We start from the raw sequence: 16983 nt of genomic DNA, 5'->3' as shown, positions 1-16983 counted from the left end.
TGAATTGGACGACTGTTTATTTTATAGTTAATAAATTAATCAGCCCTGGTCTTCCCAGATGGGTGAGAGGGATGTGTGTAGTTTACATTTAGATTTCAGATTTAATGTCAGAGTAAATACATGACATCACATACAATCCTGAGATTCTCTTTCCTGAAGGCATGGCAAAATTACCACTTAATGGTTGTGCACAAAAAAACTGTACACATCATACACATGTAAACAAATAAAGAAATGGAAACAAACTGCAGTTGCAATACAAAGAAGGAAAAAAAATCAATAAAGTGCTATTTTAAGAGTCCTTAAATTAGTCCCTGATTGAGTTTGTTGCTGAGGAATCTGATGGTGTAGCAGCTGTTCCTGGTGGTGTGAATCTTGTGGCACCTACACCTCTTTCCTGATGGCAGCAGTGAGAACAGAGTGTGGGCTGGGTGGTGTGGATCCCTGATGACTGCTGCTGCTCTCTGATGGCAGTGTTCCCTGTAGATGTACTCAAAAGAGGGGAAGGTTTTGCCTGTAATGTCCTGGGCTATGACCACTAACTTTTGGAGGGCTTTATGTTCAGGGGTATTGGTGTCCCCATATCAGAACATGATACAGCTAGTCAGCACACTTTCCACCACACCTCTATAGAAATTTGCCAAGGTTTCTGGTATCATACCAATCCTCTGCAAATTCCTGAGGAAGTAGAGGCATTAATGCACTTTTTCATGATGCTGTTAGTGTGATGGATCCAGGAAAGATCATCTGAGATAATGTCCCCCAAGAACTTAAATTTGCCCACCATCTCCACCTCTGATCCCCCAATGATCACTGAACCGTGCTCCTCTGGTTTTTCCTTCCTGAAGTCAACAATCAACTCCTTGGTTTTGGTGATGTTGAGTGCATGGTTGTTGGTACACCATTCAGCCAAGTTTTCAATCTCCATCCTATATGCTGACTCATCCCTGACTGCCATGGTATCGTCAGCAAATTTGTAGATGTTGTTATTGTTGTACTGAGCCACATGTGAGTAGAGCAGGGAGCTAAGAACGCAGCCCTGTGGTGCTCCAGTACTGATGAAGATTGTGGAGGAGATGTTCTTACTAATCTTCACTGATTGTGATCTGGAGGTGTGGAAATCCAGGATCCATTTACACAGTGGAGTGTTGAGTCCAAAATCTGGACTTTGCTCTATTTTGAGGGAATGGTGGTGTTAAATGCTGAACTATAGTCAATAAAGAGCATCCTAATGTATGCATCTTTGATGTCCAGGTGTTCCGGGGCTTTGTGTAGAGCCAGTGAGATGACATCTGCTGTAGGCCTGTTGCTATGATAGGTGAATTGACACAGCTGATTGAGGTTTCAGCTACTTCAACTTCCCAGTTCTCATCTAAATATAAAGGCATGGATGATGATGCAATGTGACTGACTACAAGATGAGGACTAGAGTTGAAGGAGGCTCAGCATAGGGCCTGTGAGAATGTTTTCAGGAAGTTAGGTTGGGTTTATAGGGGAGAGGGAGTGGGAGGAAGAGAGCAGAGGGCTAAAATGTGGAGGAGCATATCTACTTTCATACAACCTTCTAAATTATTATACTTGGCCTTCTAAGATTCCAGCTGAAGAAGCTTGATACCATACAAGATAAAGTATCCCATCTACATCCTTTCACTCATTCCTCTACCTATGTACAGTGACTGCTGTGTGAACATCTACAGGAGGCACTGCAGCAACTCACCAAGTCGTCAAATTTTCCCATGCCGCCGCCACAGTCATCAACCAGATATCAAATAACAAAAAGATAGAAGACAGGAAAGAGATTAAAAGTCTAGTGAACATGGTGGCAACCTCTCTTTCAAGATCAGCAAGATGAAGGAGATTAGCATTGAGTTCAGGAGAGGAACCAGAGACGACACCCTTGTCTATATTAAAGGCACTGAAGTGGAAAGAATAGATGGCTTCCATTCCTTAGGAATAAACCTTTCCAGTGACCTGACCTTGGACAAGCATATTGGTGCAACATCCAAAAAGGCACACCAATATCTCTATTTTCTTAGAGGACTAAGGAAGTTTGACGTGTTCTCCATTGCCCCCAACAGGCTCTGCCCATATATTATTTCACAGATTTTAGTTGAGTAGCTATTCCTTGCAAAATATCTGGCAATATTTCTGTTGCATCTGTCATGTTTAAAAATATTTCTAAGCCAAAATCAACAATTATTCTGATTTTAAGGAATGACGAGGCAAGCAAGCAACCCATTCACAAATCTGCGCAAAGCCAATCTATAACTTGTTGCTTAGAAAATTTGCTCAAAGAAGCACAGAGAACATAAATGTTTTTAACAATTGCAGGCACCTTATGTTTTATGTCAGAGCAAATATATAAAGTACAGCAAGTTGCAGGAGTACAGGAAAAGTACTGGGTTTTAAATTGGATTTTGGTGTATAATTTGATGGCAAGGTTATCCTCAGATTGTACGCTATATATGACTAAGCTTCTCTTTTCTTGACCAAGACGAAAACATAACATGAAGAATGATTTACAGTTGTCACACCTCTTTGCTGCAGTTTATTAGCATACCAGCATATGACTAGCTACATGGAGACACTGGAGACTGCAAATACTGGAACCTGGAGCAATCCCCTGATGTGGGTTCTGATGAGGATCTTGACCCAAAACATCAACTATCCTTTTGACTTCACAAATAGATGCCTGACTGACTGAGTTCCTCCTTTGTAGGACGAGCTGCCTGACTGACTGAGTTCCTCCTTTGTAGGATGAGCAAAGCCATGAGTTTTAAAATTACATTTTAGAACTTCAACTTTTCTGCTAATTTCTAATTCAATAAAATCACACACGTTTTTGAGGCAAATTGAGAAATAATCCATTGGGACAAAGATAAAATGTAACTTCACAGTGTACATGGCAAAATCTATTAGCAACTTAAATTGAAATGAATGTGGGTGAGTGATCTTGGCAAATTGCATCTGAAATATGTTTACATAATACCATTTTAAGCCAACCTTTCTACTTTCAGTGGCTGGTAGAATCTAAATTTGATGAAGTCTCCTGCCACCGGAGCAAATGTCCAGAAAAAATCCTCTCCTTTGTAGGCCTTCTCCAAATTGTGATGTTGGTAGATTTTCAAGCTACTTGTTGATTCTGCAGTAGGATTTGAATGTTCTTTATGTAATAATTCTTTATTAAAATCTTTATCCTTTAATTCAAAAGAAAAAGATTAGAATAATCTACTAATAATAATTAGATTTAGATAAACAAAAACAACTTCTCACAAACAGGTTACGCTCAGATTAATTTAATTTTTTGAGATGAGCTCTGTGGAGGTTGTGTATAATATCAATTTCTTTGCCTGATTTGAGGGCAAAACTGAAAGTCACAATTTTGCTTTGACATTTAATTTGCAAATGTATCTGTGAGTTGGAGATATGCCTGAAAATCAAATTCTTATCTGTTTAAGCATCCAGCAATGTTACTTACAAGTTAACAAGATAATTACAGATGAGACAGGTTATCTTAGATTCATCCATTCTTAACGAAGAATATAACATTTATCAATTTTCCTAGTATTTTTGCCTTGATTATGCTTTCTGGAATTTTATTTCATCCCACATGAAGGCATTTCCTGGAGTTCTCTCCAAAAATATTTCTTTAAGAGTTTGAAATAGTATCGCCTAGTAATAGCATCTACATTTATTTGGGGATTGAGGCAAACAAGCAGTGACATCATGGAACCTATGCAGATTAAAGAAGAGGAAGTACTTGCTGTCTTAAAGTGAATAAGGGTGGATAAATTCCCAAAGCCTGATAGAATATTCCCTTGGATTTTAGACTTTGAGGGAGATGAGTGCAGAAATTGCAGGGGCCCTGGCAGATGTATTTAAAATGTCATTAGCCATGAGTGAGGTGTCAGAGGATTGGAGAGTAGCTCATATTTGTTTCGTTGCTTAAAAAAAGGCTCCAAAAATAACCCAGGAAATTATAGACTGGTGAACCTGACATCAGAAAGTTATTGAAAAGTGTTCTAAGAGTTCGGCTAAACATGTATTTGGATAGTCAGAGACTGATTAGGTATAGTCAACATGGCTTTGTGTGTGGTAGATGATGTTTAACAAATCTTATAGAGTTTTAAAAAGAGGTTACTGAGGAGTTGATGAAGAAAAGGCTGTAAATGTCATCTACATGGACTTTAGTAAGGCCTTTGACAATGTCCCACATAGGAAATTAGTTAGGAAGGTTCCGATGCTCTAGGTGCACTGTGGTTAGTAAAGGATTACTTAAAGTGGTGTGAAAGTGAAAAAAAAGGTTGAGAATCACTGAACTGGATTATAATGTAATATTATAATTATAAATTGAATCAGCAAGTTTGCAGATTACACAAAGATTGAAGGTGTTGTGGAGAGTGAGGAAAGTCTTCAAGCTTCGCAGAGGGATCTGGACCAGCTGGACTAGATTGGAGTATTGTGGCTCCTCATTCAAGAAAGAATGTGCTGACATTGGAGAGAGTTCAGAGGAGGTTCACAAAGATAATTCCAGTAATGAAAGGATTATCATATGTGGAATGTTTGACAGCTCTTGGCTTGTGCTCATTGGAATTTAGGAGAATGAGGAGGGATCTCTGAAACATTTTTAATGTTGAAAGAATCTTTCCCATGGTAGAAGAGTCTAGGACAAGAGGACCCAGCCTCAGGATTGAAGGGCATCCACTTAGAACAGAGATGCAGAGGTCTTCAGCCAAAGCGTAGTAAATCTGTGGAATGTCTTGCCACAGGCAGTTGTGGAGACCATCATTGGGTGTATTTAAGACAGAAATTGATAGGATCTTGATTAGCCAGGCCATCAAAGGTTATGGGGAGAAGGCCAGGCAGTGGGGCGGAATGGAAAAATGTATCAGCTCCAGATTAAATGGCAGGGTAGCATTGATGGTCTAAGGATGAAATGGGAGGAGTTTAGGGGGAACATTAGGAGAATGTATTCACACAGAGAGAGGTGAGAGTATGGAATGAACTACCATCTGAAGTAGTGAATGAAGACAGGTACAAGTATGGGAGAGGTATGGAGGGATATGGAACAGGTGTAGATCAGTGGGACTAGACAGGATAATAGTTCGGCACAGACTAGAAGGGCTGAAGGCCTGTTTTCTGTGCTGTAATGTTCTATGGTTACTCCAGTGTGTTGGAAATAATATTTTCAAATTGTTAACTCAGCATTTTAGATATGACTGATCTGCACCTCCATTTAATATACTTAATCCTTTTCATATCCTTTGACCCTTAAACAAAAATCAATTTTTATGTGTTGTAAATTTTGATTGACTTTGCATCTACAGCCATTGGGGAAAGTTATAGTTTCCCTCCTCCCCCCCCTCCAATAAGTGAAAATTTAAAAAAAGTCTCCATTTCACACTCACCTGGCGTCTGATTCTATATGGCTTTCTTATTTTGCAATGCTACCATCTTATTTGTCTTTTGGCTGCTTTTTGACACTTGTTCACCTATAAATTGTGGACATTGACATCTAATTTCTTTGCTACAACTCCTGTTCTTTCCCCATTACAAAAAAAAACAATATTCTCTTTCTTACACTTTAAGTATCTTAGATCATATTTTGCTACAGTGAATTCTATCATTTGTAATTTTGCTTTATCTTCCAGGTTCTGATTTATGTGTCTTGTAACTTCATTTTTTCAACTGCTCAGTTTATTCATCACTTAATTTCATTTCCAAAACGAGCTTTTTTTTGGCAGATGAATTACTTTGCACTTATCTGCAATAATTTTATTTGTTCTTATTCAGTTTACTTATTTCTGAACAATTTCTAATCTCACTTGCTTATTTGGTTTAATTGCAGATGTGGTCACTTTGCATTAAACTTCCTGATTGAGATTATTTATGTAAATTGAGAACAGTAATGGTCCCAGCACTGAGTTCAACTGCAACTCACTCAGCATTTCCCTTTGTTCTTACCAAACCCTGCAATTTTCTTCATTCTCTAAGTTTAATTTTGAAGTGTTGAGTTCCATTCATGACAAACTTTATCAAAGTAAATTTAGAAACCAAGGTGAAACCATGATAGAAAACTTGATAAAATCATTTAAGGTTTCTGAAATTAAAATGAAAATACTGAAGGAATCAGACAACAGAGAAACAGAGTTCATGTTTCAGGCTGATGACCTCTCTGAGAAAAATTAGAACTAAAACATGTTTTAAGCTGCATGTGAATACCCTTCTTCCTCAGCCCGTTATTGATCTGTTAGCTGGGCAGCTTGGCCAGCGCCATTTTAGGGCTGCCAGTTTTGTGCTGCTCCAGCTTTCAACCGTGCTGTTTCGCTGTGTTAAGGGATGTGTTACGGTATTGTATGCCTGCTGTTCACTACCGCACACGCCGCGCTATGTGCCAGCTTAATCTCCGCAGTGGCGGCCCACCACAGTGGAAACATTTAAACATTACATGACATAGGCAAAGTTATCTGCAGACAAGAATGTTCTAAACTATTACAGGACCAGAAGGACCTGCTCGCTGGGGTCTCATTTCTGTGAGGGGAACTGGACAAAGTGGTGATTCTCTGTCTTTCTTACAGTAAACAAAGTTAAAGAATTTCATGTATGTTACGTTCTAAATGTAATGTTACATGCTAATAATGGAATCTTTTAATGGACCTTTACCTGATACAGAATAATTTACAGATTCCTGACATAGAAAATAACTGGATCCACTGTCAGTCACAGGAAGTAAAATACTAAGGGCATAGGTTTACTTAGTGGAGAAAGATTCTGAGAGACAACTGAAGCTTTAACTGTGTCAGTTTACTTTGAACAGACAAAACATGCAAACAGCTTATCATCAAGTTAAAATAGCAAATTTAATCAACACACATCAAAGCAATATGCAATAAGCCTGTGCTTCTCAACCTTCCCCACTCCCCCCCCCACCCCCCACCCACCTCACTAACAACATAGCACCTATGGCATTCTATGAAAGCTTATCTTTATGCAGATGATTCTATATACCTTTAGATTCTGAATTTTCCCAGCCAATGAAGATTGAGTTCCCACATGCTGAAAAAGGGAAGGTCTGTAGCGAATCCGCAAATTAGCTTTCTGCCTTTCACAATGTTTCTGAGAGAATGAAAGTTATAAAAAGTTGAACTTCCATGAAATTAACAACTTCAAACCTTAGAATTTCTGATCCATTTCCATGATGTGATTTAACAGCAGGAAATTGTGTAATTTATTCATAACAAAACCAAAAACATGATTTATTAACCCCTTTTTAAGAGTTGAATTCAGGTTTCAGATTTATTGTCAGAGTACATAAATGACATCACATTCCATCCTGAGATTCTTTTTTTCCTGTGAGGTTATACACAGCATACATACGCTCACAACAAGGTATATACAACAACCATGGGAAGGACGGAATAACGGTGAACAAATGTGTACAGTTTATTACTTAGTGTGGGAACCGCACTTGGTTGGCAATAAGAATTTGACAGTGTGGGAAAATAATAGCGGCAATGAAGCACATGCACACAGCTAATAAACGGGCATGTGAAAAAAGATACACACATGCATACATTCAAGAGAGAAGTAAATTTGTGTCCTGCCACCCCTTGACTCTGGGCAAAATTGGCTCTGTGCTAATCTAGAGACATTGATCAGTGCTCTCAAGCCCTATTAAACCGTACCCGTATCTCACCAGCAGCTTCTCCAGCGTAGGTCCACATTTCTCAGCCCAGGGTGGAGCAGGGGATCCCTCAAAGATGGCAAGAGAGTGAAAAAAGGGCATATGGCACCTTTATTAGTTCTGGAGAGCTGGGGAGTCCAACCCTGGTGATTCACTGGGGGGGGGTGGGCAATGGCTCGGTGCCAGGCAGGTTAATCTAATTATGCCAGCCAATGACCTGAGGTCAAGTACAGGCAGGCTGGAGGGTGTAGGGTAATTAACGTGGGTCAACAGCAAAGTGTGTGCTGACAGGTGGGGCGGAACAGGAGCTTGATTGGCAGCTGGTGCATCCTCCGACTAGGTAGGGAGAAGTGCTGTAACGTGACAGCCACGACCTCTCCCAATACAACAGCGTAAACAAGTAAACAAAGAATTGTAAAAATAATGAATGTAAACAAACTGCAATACAGAGAGAACAAAAAGAAAATCAACAAAGTGCACAAATAAGTCATTAAATGAGACTCTGATTGAGTTTGTCGTTGAGGAGTCTGATGGTGGAGGGGAAGCAGCTCTTCCTGAACCTGGTGGTGGGAGTCTTGTGACACCAACCTCTTTCCTGATGGAAACACACTTTCCACCACACCTCTATAGAAATTTGCCTGGGTTTCTGGTGTCAAACCAAATCTATGCAAACTCCTGAGGAAATAGAGGTGCTAACCTGCTTTCTTCAAAATGCCATTGATATGTTGGGACAAGGAAAGATCGTCTGAGATAGTGACTCCCAAGAACTTAAATTTGCTCACCCTCAGGACCTCTAAATCCCCAATGATCACTTCATTGTATACCTCTGGCTTTCCTTTCTTGAAGTCAACTATCAGCTCCTTAGTTTTGGTAACATTGAGTGTGAGGTTGTTGTTGGTGCACCATTCAGCCAAGTTTTCAATCTCCCTCCTGTATACTGACTCATCTCCTTCCTTTATACAACCCACTACCGTGGGTGGTATCATCGACAAATTTGTAGATGTAAATTTGTAGAAACTCCATCTCCACAATATTTTGAGACTGCAAATATTTACAACATTTTCATGTTGAATGTTGCTGAGTAAAACTAGCTTAATACAATTTCCATTAATTAAACTGCCAAAAAATGCCATCTATTTTCCATAGATTTAATTAGAAATTGACCATTGCTGTTAAATTTAACAGACATTGTGTGTAGTAAAACATTCACTCAACAGCTGCAATTAGGAACTGGGCGGAACAGTGCCCTAATTTCCATTATTCTAAAGACCAGAACATAGGAATCTATTGGTGTGTGGGTTTTTCACCAATGGGATATACTGAGAGGAGAGAACTCCCATCTTAAATTCTGGTGTGGATAATACCAAGGCAGAAGCAAATTGTTTGCTGTCCAACAATAAAGCCTTCCTCAAAAAAAGTAAATTTTTTTAAAAACAGTGATTGTGCATTGGCTTCACAGCCCTCATCATTCTTTTGAAAGTGGCTTTGGAAAAGGCAGAAAAGGAAAATATTGAAAGTTGCACTTAAAAGAGAGAAAATAATAATTGCTTTGTTTCTTTTCCTAACAATGTAGTGCAGAGTTTTACTCTGTTGAGTTTGTTGTGATGGAGATAGACCAAATTAAAAAAAATATTAAGCATAGTTGATATTTGACAAGGAAGTTACTGAAGTAAATGATAATATTGGAAATGATTTCTGTACAATATCATATTTTGGTTCATCAGCAGGGTTAGATCAGATAAATTGCTATAAATAAAGCAATAAATTGCTAAGAAATGTACAGTAAAAGCTCCAGTATTCAGCACATATATAAATTGGTAGATGCTGGATAGGTTAATTTGCCATTTGCTTGAGATGGTGTGCTGCATGATTGGTGAACTAACTGCTGGGGGCACCAATTTTAAACTTGCGTATTTTTTATCTACTGAATATACTCATGTAATATCGATCCTGTGTAATAGTTGACCCTGCTTTTTTGGCCAAAAAAATCATGTTTTCCATATGTCCTGCGTAAAAGTCAACCCCTCCACCGCCACTTTTGGCCCCGATGCCCCGTCCATCAGATCTCCTGACTCCCCAACCACAGTCCCACATCCCGGCCGCCTATCTGAGCTCCCAGTGCCCAGACTGCAGACTCTTGCTCCGGCTACCTGACAGTCCGAGCTCTCAATGCCCCAACCACAAACTTTCTCCTAAGCCACAGCCACCTGCTAATCCGAGCTTCCGACGCTCCAGCTGCACACCCACTGGAGTTACTGATGACCCAACCGTGGACCTTGCCCTGGTGGCCCGCAGCTTTCAAGGCCCTGACTGCAGACTCTCACCTCGGCTGCCCACCCATCTTATCACCTGTTGCCTCAACCGTGGTTCCTTGCCTTGGCCACCCACCCATCCAAGCTCCTAACGCCCAAACCATGGATCCTTGCCTTGGCTGCCCACCCATCTCCCTAAGTGTGGACCTTCACCCCAGCTGCCTGACCACAGACTCTTTTGTAGACCCCAGCTGCCTGCCCATCTGAGCTTCAAATGCTCTGAATACAGATTTACCACCCGGTCCCATCCATCTGAGCTCACAACACCTTGAATGACACATGTACTTACTGCACTCAAAAATATGACCCACATAAAAGTCAGCCGCCCACAAATTTGGCCTGAAAATGTTGGTCCCCAAAATTTGACTATTACATAAGTATATAAGGTATTTATTTTCCAAAATTGTTTTGCCATTTACTTGAGGTTGCTAGTCGCATGAATTCTGGATGATGGTGATTCACTGTAGTTTGCAAATGTGTCTGTAATGGTGCCAGCCACTCAGAGATACATGTGGAAACTGGTCCTTCGGCCAACATGTTGCAGGCTGATTAAGCACCTAAATTTACACTAACATCACTCAATTTTGTTTTTTCCACATCTCAATCAATGCTCCACCCCCCCACTCCCCCCTCATCCATCAGGAGCAATTTACAGTGGCCAACAAGCCTACCTACCATACTAACTTGGAAATGTATCTCTGGTCCTTCGTTCTTACTGGACCTCAATCCTGGAACTCCTGTCCCAGGACTATCTTCACTGGGGACACTAGTGGTTCAAGACCAGTTACCACCACCACCTCAAGGACAATTAGAAATGGGCATTGCCAATGCTGGTTGGACACAGAAAATATTTTTTAAAAAACCCAAAATTCTAAATACTTTCTAGACAGGATGGTAGAATGTGCACATCTGTTATCTCAACAGAGTCTATTGAAAGAGATTAACTCCAGTAAAGTAAGAGGAGAAACAGGCAAATTGGCCCTTTGAGCACATTCCATCATTCAGTATGAACATGGCTGATCTATGTTAACCTTTCCTAATCCCATCAGTATTTTCTCAGTGTCATAACATAACATAACAATTACAGCACGGAAACAGGCCATTAGGCCCTTCTAGTCCGCATCAAACCAAACACCCCTTTCTAGTCCCACCTCCCTGCACAATGCCCATAACCCTCCATCTTCTTCTCATCCAAACCACTTATCAAAACCTTTAACATTTTCCCTTCATTAGTACTTGCTTTCAGGATCATATGGCATCCAGCTTAACAATAAATATGATGAAAGCCAATGGATCTTATTGCTCCTGTGCAAATCAGACAGACTTGTAGGTAGCAAACTAGAATGTGCACAGAATTTACAGATATGACGGCAGATATATAAACAAATTTATGCTCAGTACATCCGCTGTTATAGATACAAAATACAGGAACTAGTAAGCCAAGTCTCAGATATTCAAAAGCATAGGTAGCATTAATGAAAGCAGTTTCTAAGAGAAACTTTATGTATCACAGGAAACATTATTTCATCTTGAAAATTGGTAGTGAGAAAACTAAAACCAAAAGGAGGAATATATTTTTATAAATTCCTGGCGGGGGGAGGGTCACTATTTTGGAAGACCTCTCATGAACCCATCCTGCTCATTTCATCATGAAGAAGGCTCATCAGTGCCTCGACTTCTTAAGAAATTTGTGGAGGTTTGGCAAATTTCTTTGAATGTGTAGTGGAAAGTGTGCTGACCAACTGCATCATGGGCCCTGCAAAAGGTAGTAGACACACCCCAGTACATCACAGGTGAAACTTTCCCCACCATTGGGAACATTTATATGAATGCAGCCATTGGAGAACAACTGCATCATGAAGGATCTACACTGTCCAGCATACACTCGGTTCTCACTGCTCCCATCAGGAAAGAGGTATTGGTGCCACATGACTCACACCACTAAGTCTGGGAATAATTGCTACACCTCAACCATCAGACTTCTGAACAGACTCATTCAGAGACTCAGTTAAGGACTCATACTTTGCTCATTAATTATTATTGTTTTTTTTATTTGCACAGTCAGTATGTTTACATTTCTTTCTTTTGTAGACATTTCTTCCTTCAGTCTATGGTTACTGGTAATTAGAAATTCTGCCTGGCCTGTATGAATTAGACTCTCAAGGTTGTATATGTATTCTGACAATAAATTTGACTTTTGAACTTTGAAACCAGGAACTCCAACTTCTCTGCAATGTAGTCATTTGAATATTAAGATTGAAATGCATTATTCACTTTGTTTATTTTCTATAATACCCAAAGCACATTAAAACTTGATAGTCTATTCAAACTCCACATGGATTCAAGGTTTTCACAATCTAGAAAAAAGTCCAAACAGAGAATAACAGAACACAAGGGGCATTTTCCAGGTTTTACTTTCACTTGTGTCTTTAATCAGCTTCCTTCTATCTGCAGCCAAATCCGTGACTACTTTAAAAGAAATTGGCTGTCTTTATTAAAACAAAATCTGGCCACTTTTGATATCAGAGATCTAGGGATCATGTTCAGGTTACTGCTTTCTGTAATCATATTTTAATTTCCTATTTTTTGATATAATTTTGTTCTGTAATGAGAAAACCTAATGAGTTTTGTATTTAAATTCCATGATATATCAGTCTTAAATTTTAAAATAGCTTTGAAAATCATTTAGCAGGGTTGCTAAAATATTAATATTAGTTTAATTTAGAGGGAACTGACTAAACTAAATTTAACATATTCTGTGATTAATGTCTTTAAAACACAGAAGAAATATCTATGTTCATTATTTTATGTTGATTGATCACATCATCCACAAGACTCTGAAATATAACACAATCCTGCACTGGATAACGTGGTTCCCAATCCCATCGAAGTGCTGATGGCTAAATCTGCTACCTAATTCTCATCAATCATTTTCCAATATCACAGCTACATTAATATAATTTTGGATAATCTGAGCACTGAACAATTAAAAAAACATTAGAACAGTTGTTGAATAAAGCCTACCATTTATTCTTCCATTCCTAATCACTTCCGTGCTACAACAATAGAAGCACTGGAGCCTTTCACTTAATGGATTACACATGGATTGAAAGCCAATACTTTTGGATAAACCAATATGGTGTATTATGATTCGTTTAACTGAGGGACAATATAAGACACATTAATTTTTTTTTAAAACTACCTTTCAACTTTCCCATCATTGTTTAATTAAAAGATGTAGAAAACTGAGGAATCTGAGAAAATTATTTGCTAATCATGACTTATTTTAATAGCTCTCTCAATTTCTACCTGGTGTAACATATGCCAGCACTAATTGACAGGACATTCTTACAATAGCTGTTTCAAGTAGTGATCTAAAGATATGTGATTAATTCTTGATATTTCAGCAATTCAGGTTTCCTAGCACATAGATGTAAACTTAACGTTTTGTCAATTGGAAGTCCTAATCATATATTTAAATACATACAGCTCTATACGTATAAACAAAACAGAAAAACAACAGATTCTGCAGTCGTCACTTGTATCCCACTTCATAATATAAGGGCGGATTGGTTCTTTCTGAAGAACTTTGATGATGTTGACAATGTGGAGGTTGAATAATCAGACAGTAGAATAAGTGGCATGTGCCACATTAATCTTAAATGTTGTGAGTTGCACAACCAGCATGCCCACACATTTTGCAATTTATAAATATAAATCAAAGAACACAAAGAAACTGAATATCAAAACATTAACTTTCAGTTCCTATGCTTAAAGCAGGGTTTTGAAGATATACATACACACTGTGGAAACAATATATTACTTAAAAGCAAAATGTGACATTCTCTGGAAGAAACAGTTCCAGCTTTCTCACTTAGGATTGGCCAACCATCTTAGATATATTTGCATGTAATAAGATGATGCCTTACAGTTGGCGATTCTTGGCATGCAACTCTGACTGGAATTATCAAATATTCCCATTCAGATCTGTTAAAACTCAACCCCAGAACCACAGAATCAAACTTACCTGTGAATAAGGATGTCCAAAGATCACTAGCAGAGCGCTCAATAGGCAGAAATGGCAGTGTCTATCAGACTGCAGGACCATTAAACAGCCAAGTTAACCACTGCAGGAGCTTCAAACAGCCAGCAATCTGGCCATTTAAACTTTCCAGGACTGGCAAACTGCAGACGCTCAGTCCATTTAAGCATCATGGGAGATTTAAAGGGACATTGCATGGATCATTTAAACACCATGGGATTACCAGCAGGGGATCCACTGATCATTTAAAGAAGATCTAACTACCTGGACATGGTGGGGGGGGGGGGGGGGGTGGGGGGGCAGTGGTGTGGCTACAGGTTAAGCTAAGACATTGGGTGTGATGCACTGTTAGCCAGAATCAGACACACACACAAAGATAAAGACTGTACAACAGGCTTTAATCCACAAAGACTTCCACAGAGTCAGGCTGGCTGTGGCTGCAGCAACTCTGAGTGAGGCCTCGGGAGGCCGGTGCAGGCTAATATCCGGAGGGTGATTGACACCCGACCGGGTGGGGCTTGATCCATTCAGGCTGACTGATTGACAGCCAGCCAGGTGTTGTCCTGTCCCCTTACACTCCTGCAGGTACAGAGATTGCCCCCTGCTGTAGGCCGGTGGTGTACCATATTCACCCCTTTCTTTAAAATTGTCCTGGGGTGTGGGGGGGGGGGGGTGCAGTAACAAGGTATCGCACCCACTATGTACATACAATATTTACAGGTTGAAACGATCCGGCGGCCGCCGGGGTCTCTGTGACCATCGTAGGACTGGCTCCTGGTCACTGGTCAGAGGGGAAGTGGGGGGCTAGCAGCAGGGGTGTGTGTGTGGCTGGTGTGGTGCCATGCGGAGGGGTGGCCAGGGGAGCCGGGGTCGACGTATGCGGGTTGTATTGGATGGGTGGGGGGGCAGGTTCGTCTCCTAAGGCCCCTGGTGGTCAAGGAGGCCAGGGGAAGGGGATGTATGCCCGGTCAGCATCGTCCTGGGTTGGAGGGTGGTGTGGTGTGGTGGGTGAATGAAGCTCTCGGTGCTGCCATTTTCGAACAGACACTTTGTTTCCTGCCCATTGACTTGCACGTCCATCATTGAGTGCTCGAGGTTGTGGGGAAGGTCCCTGGTTAGTGTGGTGGCGGCCAGGACCGTCTCGGAGTCGTCACTATCCAGAGGGATGGGGAGCATCGATAGGGCAGCCTGGTCATCGCTCTTGTTGACCATGTTGCCGTCAGTCTGTGGGTGCGACGTGCAGCAGCTGATGGCACCCGGAGATGTGGGAAGCGTCGGTAGGGTGGCCTGGTCATCGCCCGTGTTGACCACAACATTCTCAATGTCGTTGGGGGCCCTCCGTGTCAGGCGCTTCCTAGTCCAAGATGGAGGCGGCACATGGGGGGCTGCTGTGTGGCTGGCCTCCTTCCCCAGCCTTGTCCGCTGCACCGGAGTAGTGACGTCATCATGGCCGGCAGCAGTGACATTGTTATGTCAGCCAGAAGTGATGTCACGCTGTGAGCCGGAAATTATATCGCTGTAGTTCTCAGTGAACTGCGTCGGCGAAGGCGGGGGCTGGTGCAGATGCTCGGGGCACACGCTGCAACAGTTTCTGGTGGGTTCAGATGTTGCACGGTCAAAGTTGGGGAAGATGGATGTCGTCGTGGGGACAATGGTGCCATCCGGCAAGCGAACGTGGGAGGGGGGGTCCACGGGGGAGGTGGAGAGATCATAGAGGGCCACTGAGCTGCCGGCAGGTTTAGAGAGGCACACTTTTGCAAAGTGGCCTTTCTTGCCGCATCGGGAACAATACTGGTTCCTAGCTGGGCAGTTTTGGCGCGATTGTCGATCTGACCCACACCAGGACTCACAGTACTTATAGGGGCGCTGGGAGCCTGCCGCAGCAACGTTCTCCTCCCCAGCTCGGCCTGGGGCTGCAGGTGCAGTGTGAGAGGGTGCCTGGAGGAACCTGGAATAGAAGGGTTCGATGTACAGGGCTGCTGCTTCCAGGGTTTGGACCACTTCCACAGTCCTGGTTAGGGGATAGATGTGGTCTTCCAGCAGCTTCTGCCAAATGGCCCTCGAGCATAGCCCTCAGATGAAGGCATCCCAGATCAGCCTCTTGACCTCCTCTGCACCTACCCCAGGTTCAGCTAGACATGGTTGGGCCAACTCTTGCAAGTGTCCCAGATAAAACTCAGCCATCTCCCTGGGTTGCTGGGCTTGGATGTTGAAGAGGTACCTTGCACAGACGACATTCATGGTGGTGGTGGTGGGGGGGGCCTTGTACAAGTTATCGAGAGTGTTCATTGCGCTCTTGTACGTGGAACAGCCTTTGGTTACCTGGAAGGTGCGGGGACCCAGCTTTGACCGGAGTATGACCAACCTCTGCCGATCGGAGTCCAGGATGTCGCCCTCGTGTGCCTTGATGATTGCCTTGACCGCGTGCTGCCAGATATTGAAGCGTGTCTGGGCTTCCGGATGGTGTGGGTTGATGTTGAGGCTCCCTGTGCTCAGGAGTTTTTCCATAACCACCGTGGGAACATTTTGTGGATTAAATTGTGGTGCACTGTTAGCCAGAATCAGACACACACAAGGTAATACTGTACAACAGGCTTTAATCCACAAAGACTTCCACAGAGCCAGGCTGGCTTGGCTGCAGCAACTCTGAGTGAGGCCTTGGAAGGCCGGCGCAGGCTTATATCCCGAGGGTGATAGACACCCAACCGGGTGGGGCTTGATCCATTCAGGCCGACTGATTGACAGACGGCCAGATGTTGTCCTGTCCCCTTACACTCCTGCAGGTACAGAGATTTCCCCCTGCAGTAGGCCGGAGGTGTACCACCACACTGGACTCTGAGGTTCCTGTTAACTACCATCCTCCTGGCCAATGTACAATCCTTGGAGAACAAACTCGATGAACTCCGAGCCAGATTACAACATCAGAGAGACATCAGGGAGTGCTG

At 41.9% G+C, this 16983-nt stretch overlaps 1 protein-coding gene across 7 annotated transcripts in view; it reads right to left on the bottom strand.

The window, feature by feature from the left end:
- Positions 1 to 16983, bottom strand: part of LOC138757652 (alpha-1,3-mannosyl-glycoprotein 4-beta-N-acetylglucosaminyltransferase B-like) — a 180493-nt gene that overhangs the window by 18668 nt on the left and 144842 nt on the right. For 6 of the 7 annotated variants that reach the window (XM_069925319.1, XM_069925317.1, XM_069925320.1 and 3 more), the window contains 2 exons: positions 7009 to 7116; positions 3004 to 3197 (listed from right to left, as the gene is read on the bottom strand). In XM_069925319.1, the coding sequence (XP_069781420.1) occupies positions 3004 to 3197; positions 7009 to 7116 (302 nt within the window). The remainder of the gene's footprint in view (positions 1 to 3003; positions 3198 to 7008; positions 7117 to 16983) is intronic. The other variant, XM_069925318.1, reaches the window with a different exon arrangement.

This window comes from Narcine bancroftii, chromosome 3, assembly GCF_036971445.1.
Source record: "Narcine bancroftii isolate sNarBan1 chromosome 3, sNarBan1.hap1, whole genome shotgun sequence".
NCBI classification, from domain to species: domain Eukaryota; kingdom Metazoa; phylum Chordata; class Chondrichthyes; order Torpediniformes; family Narcinidae; genus Narcine; species Narcine bancroftii.
This window is presented reverse-complemented; position numbering and strand designations above follow the sequence as displayed.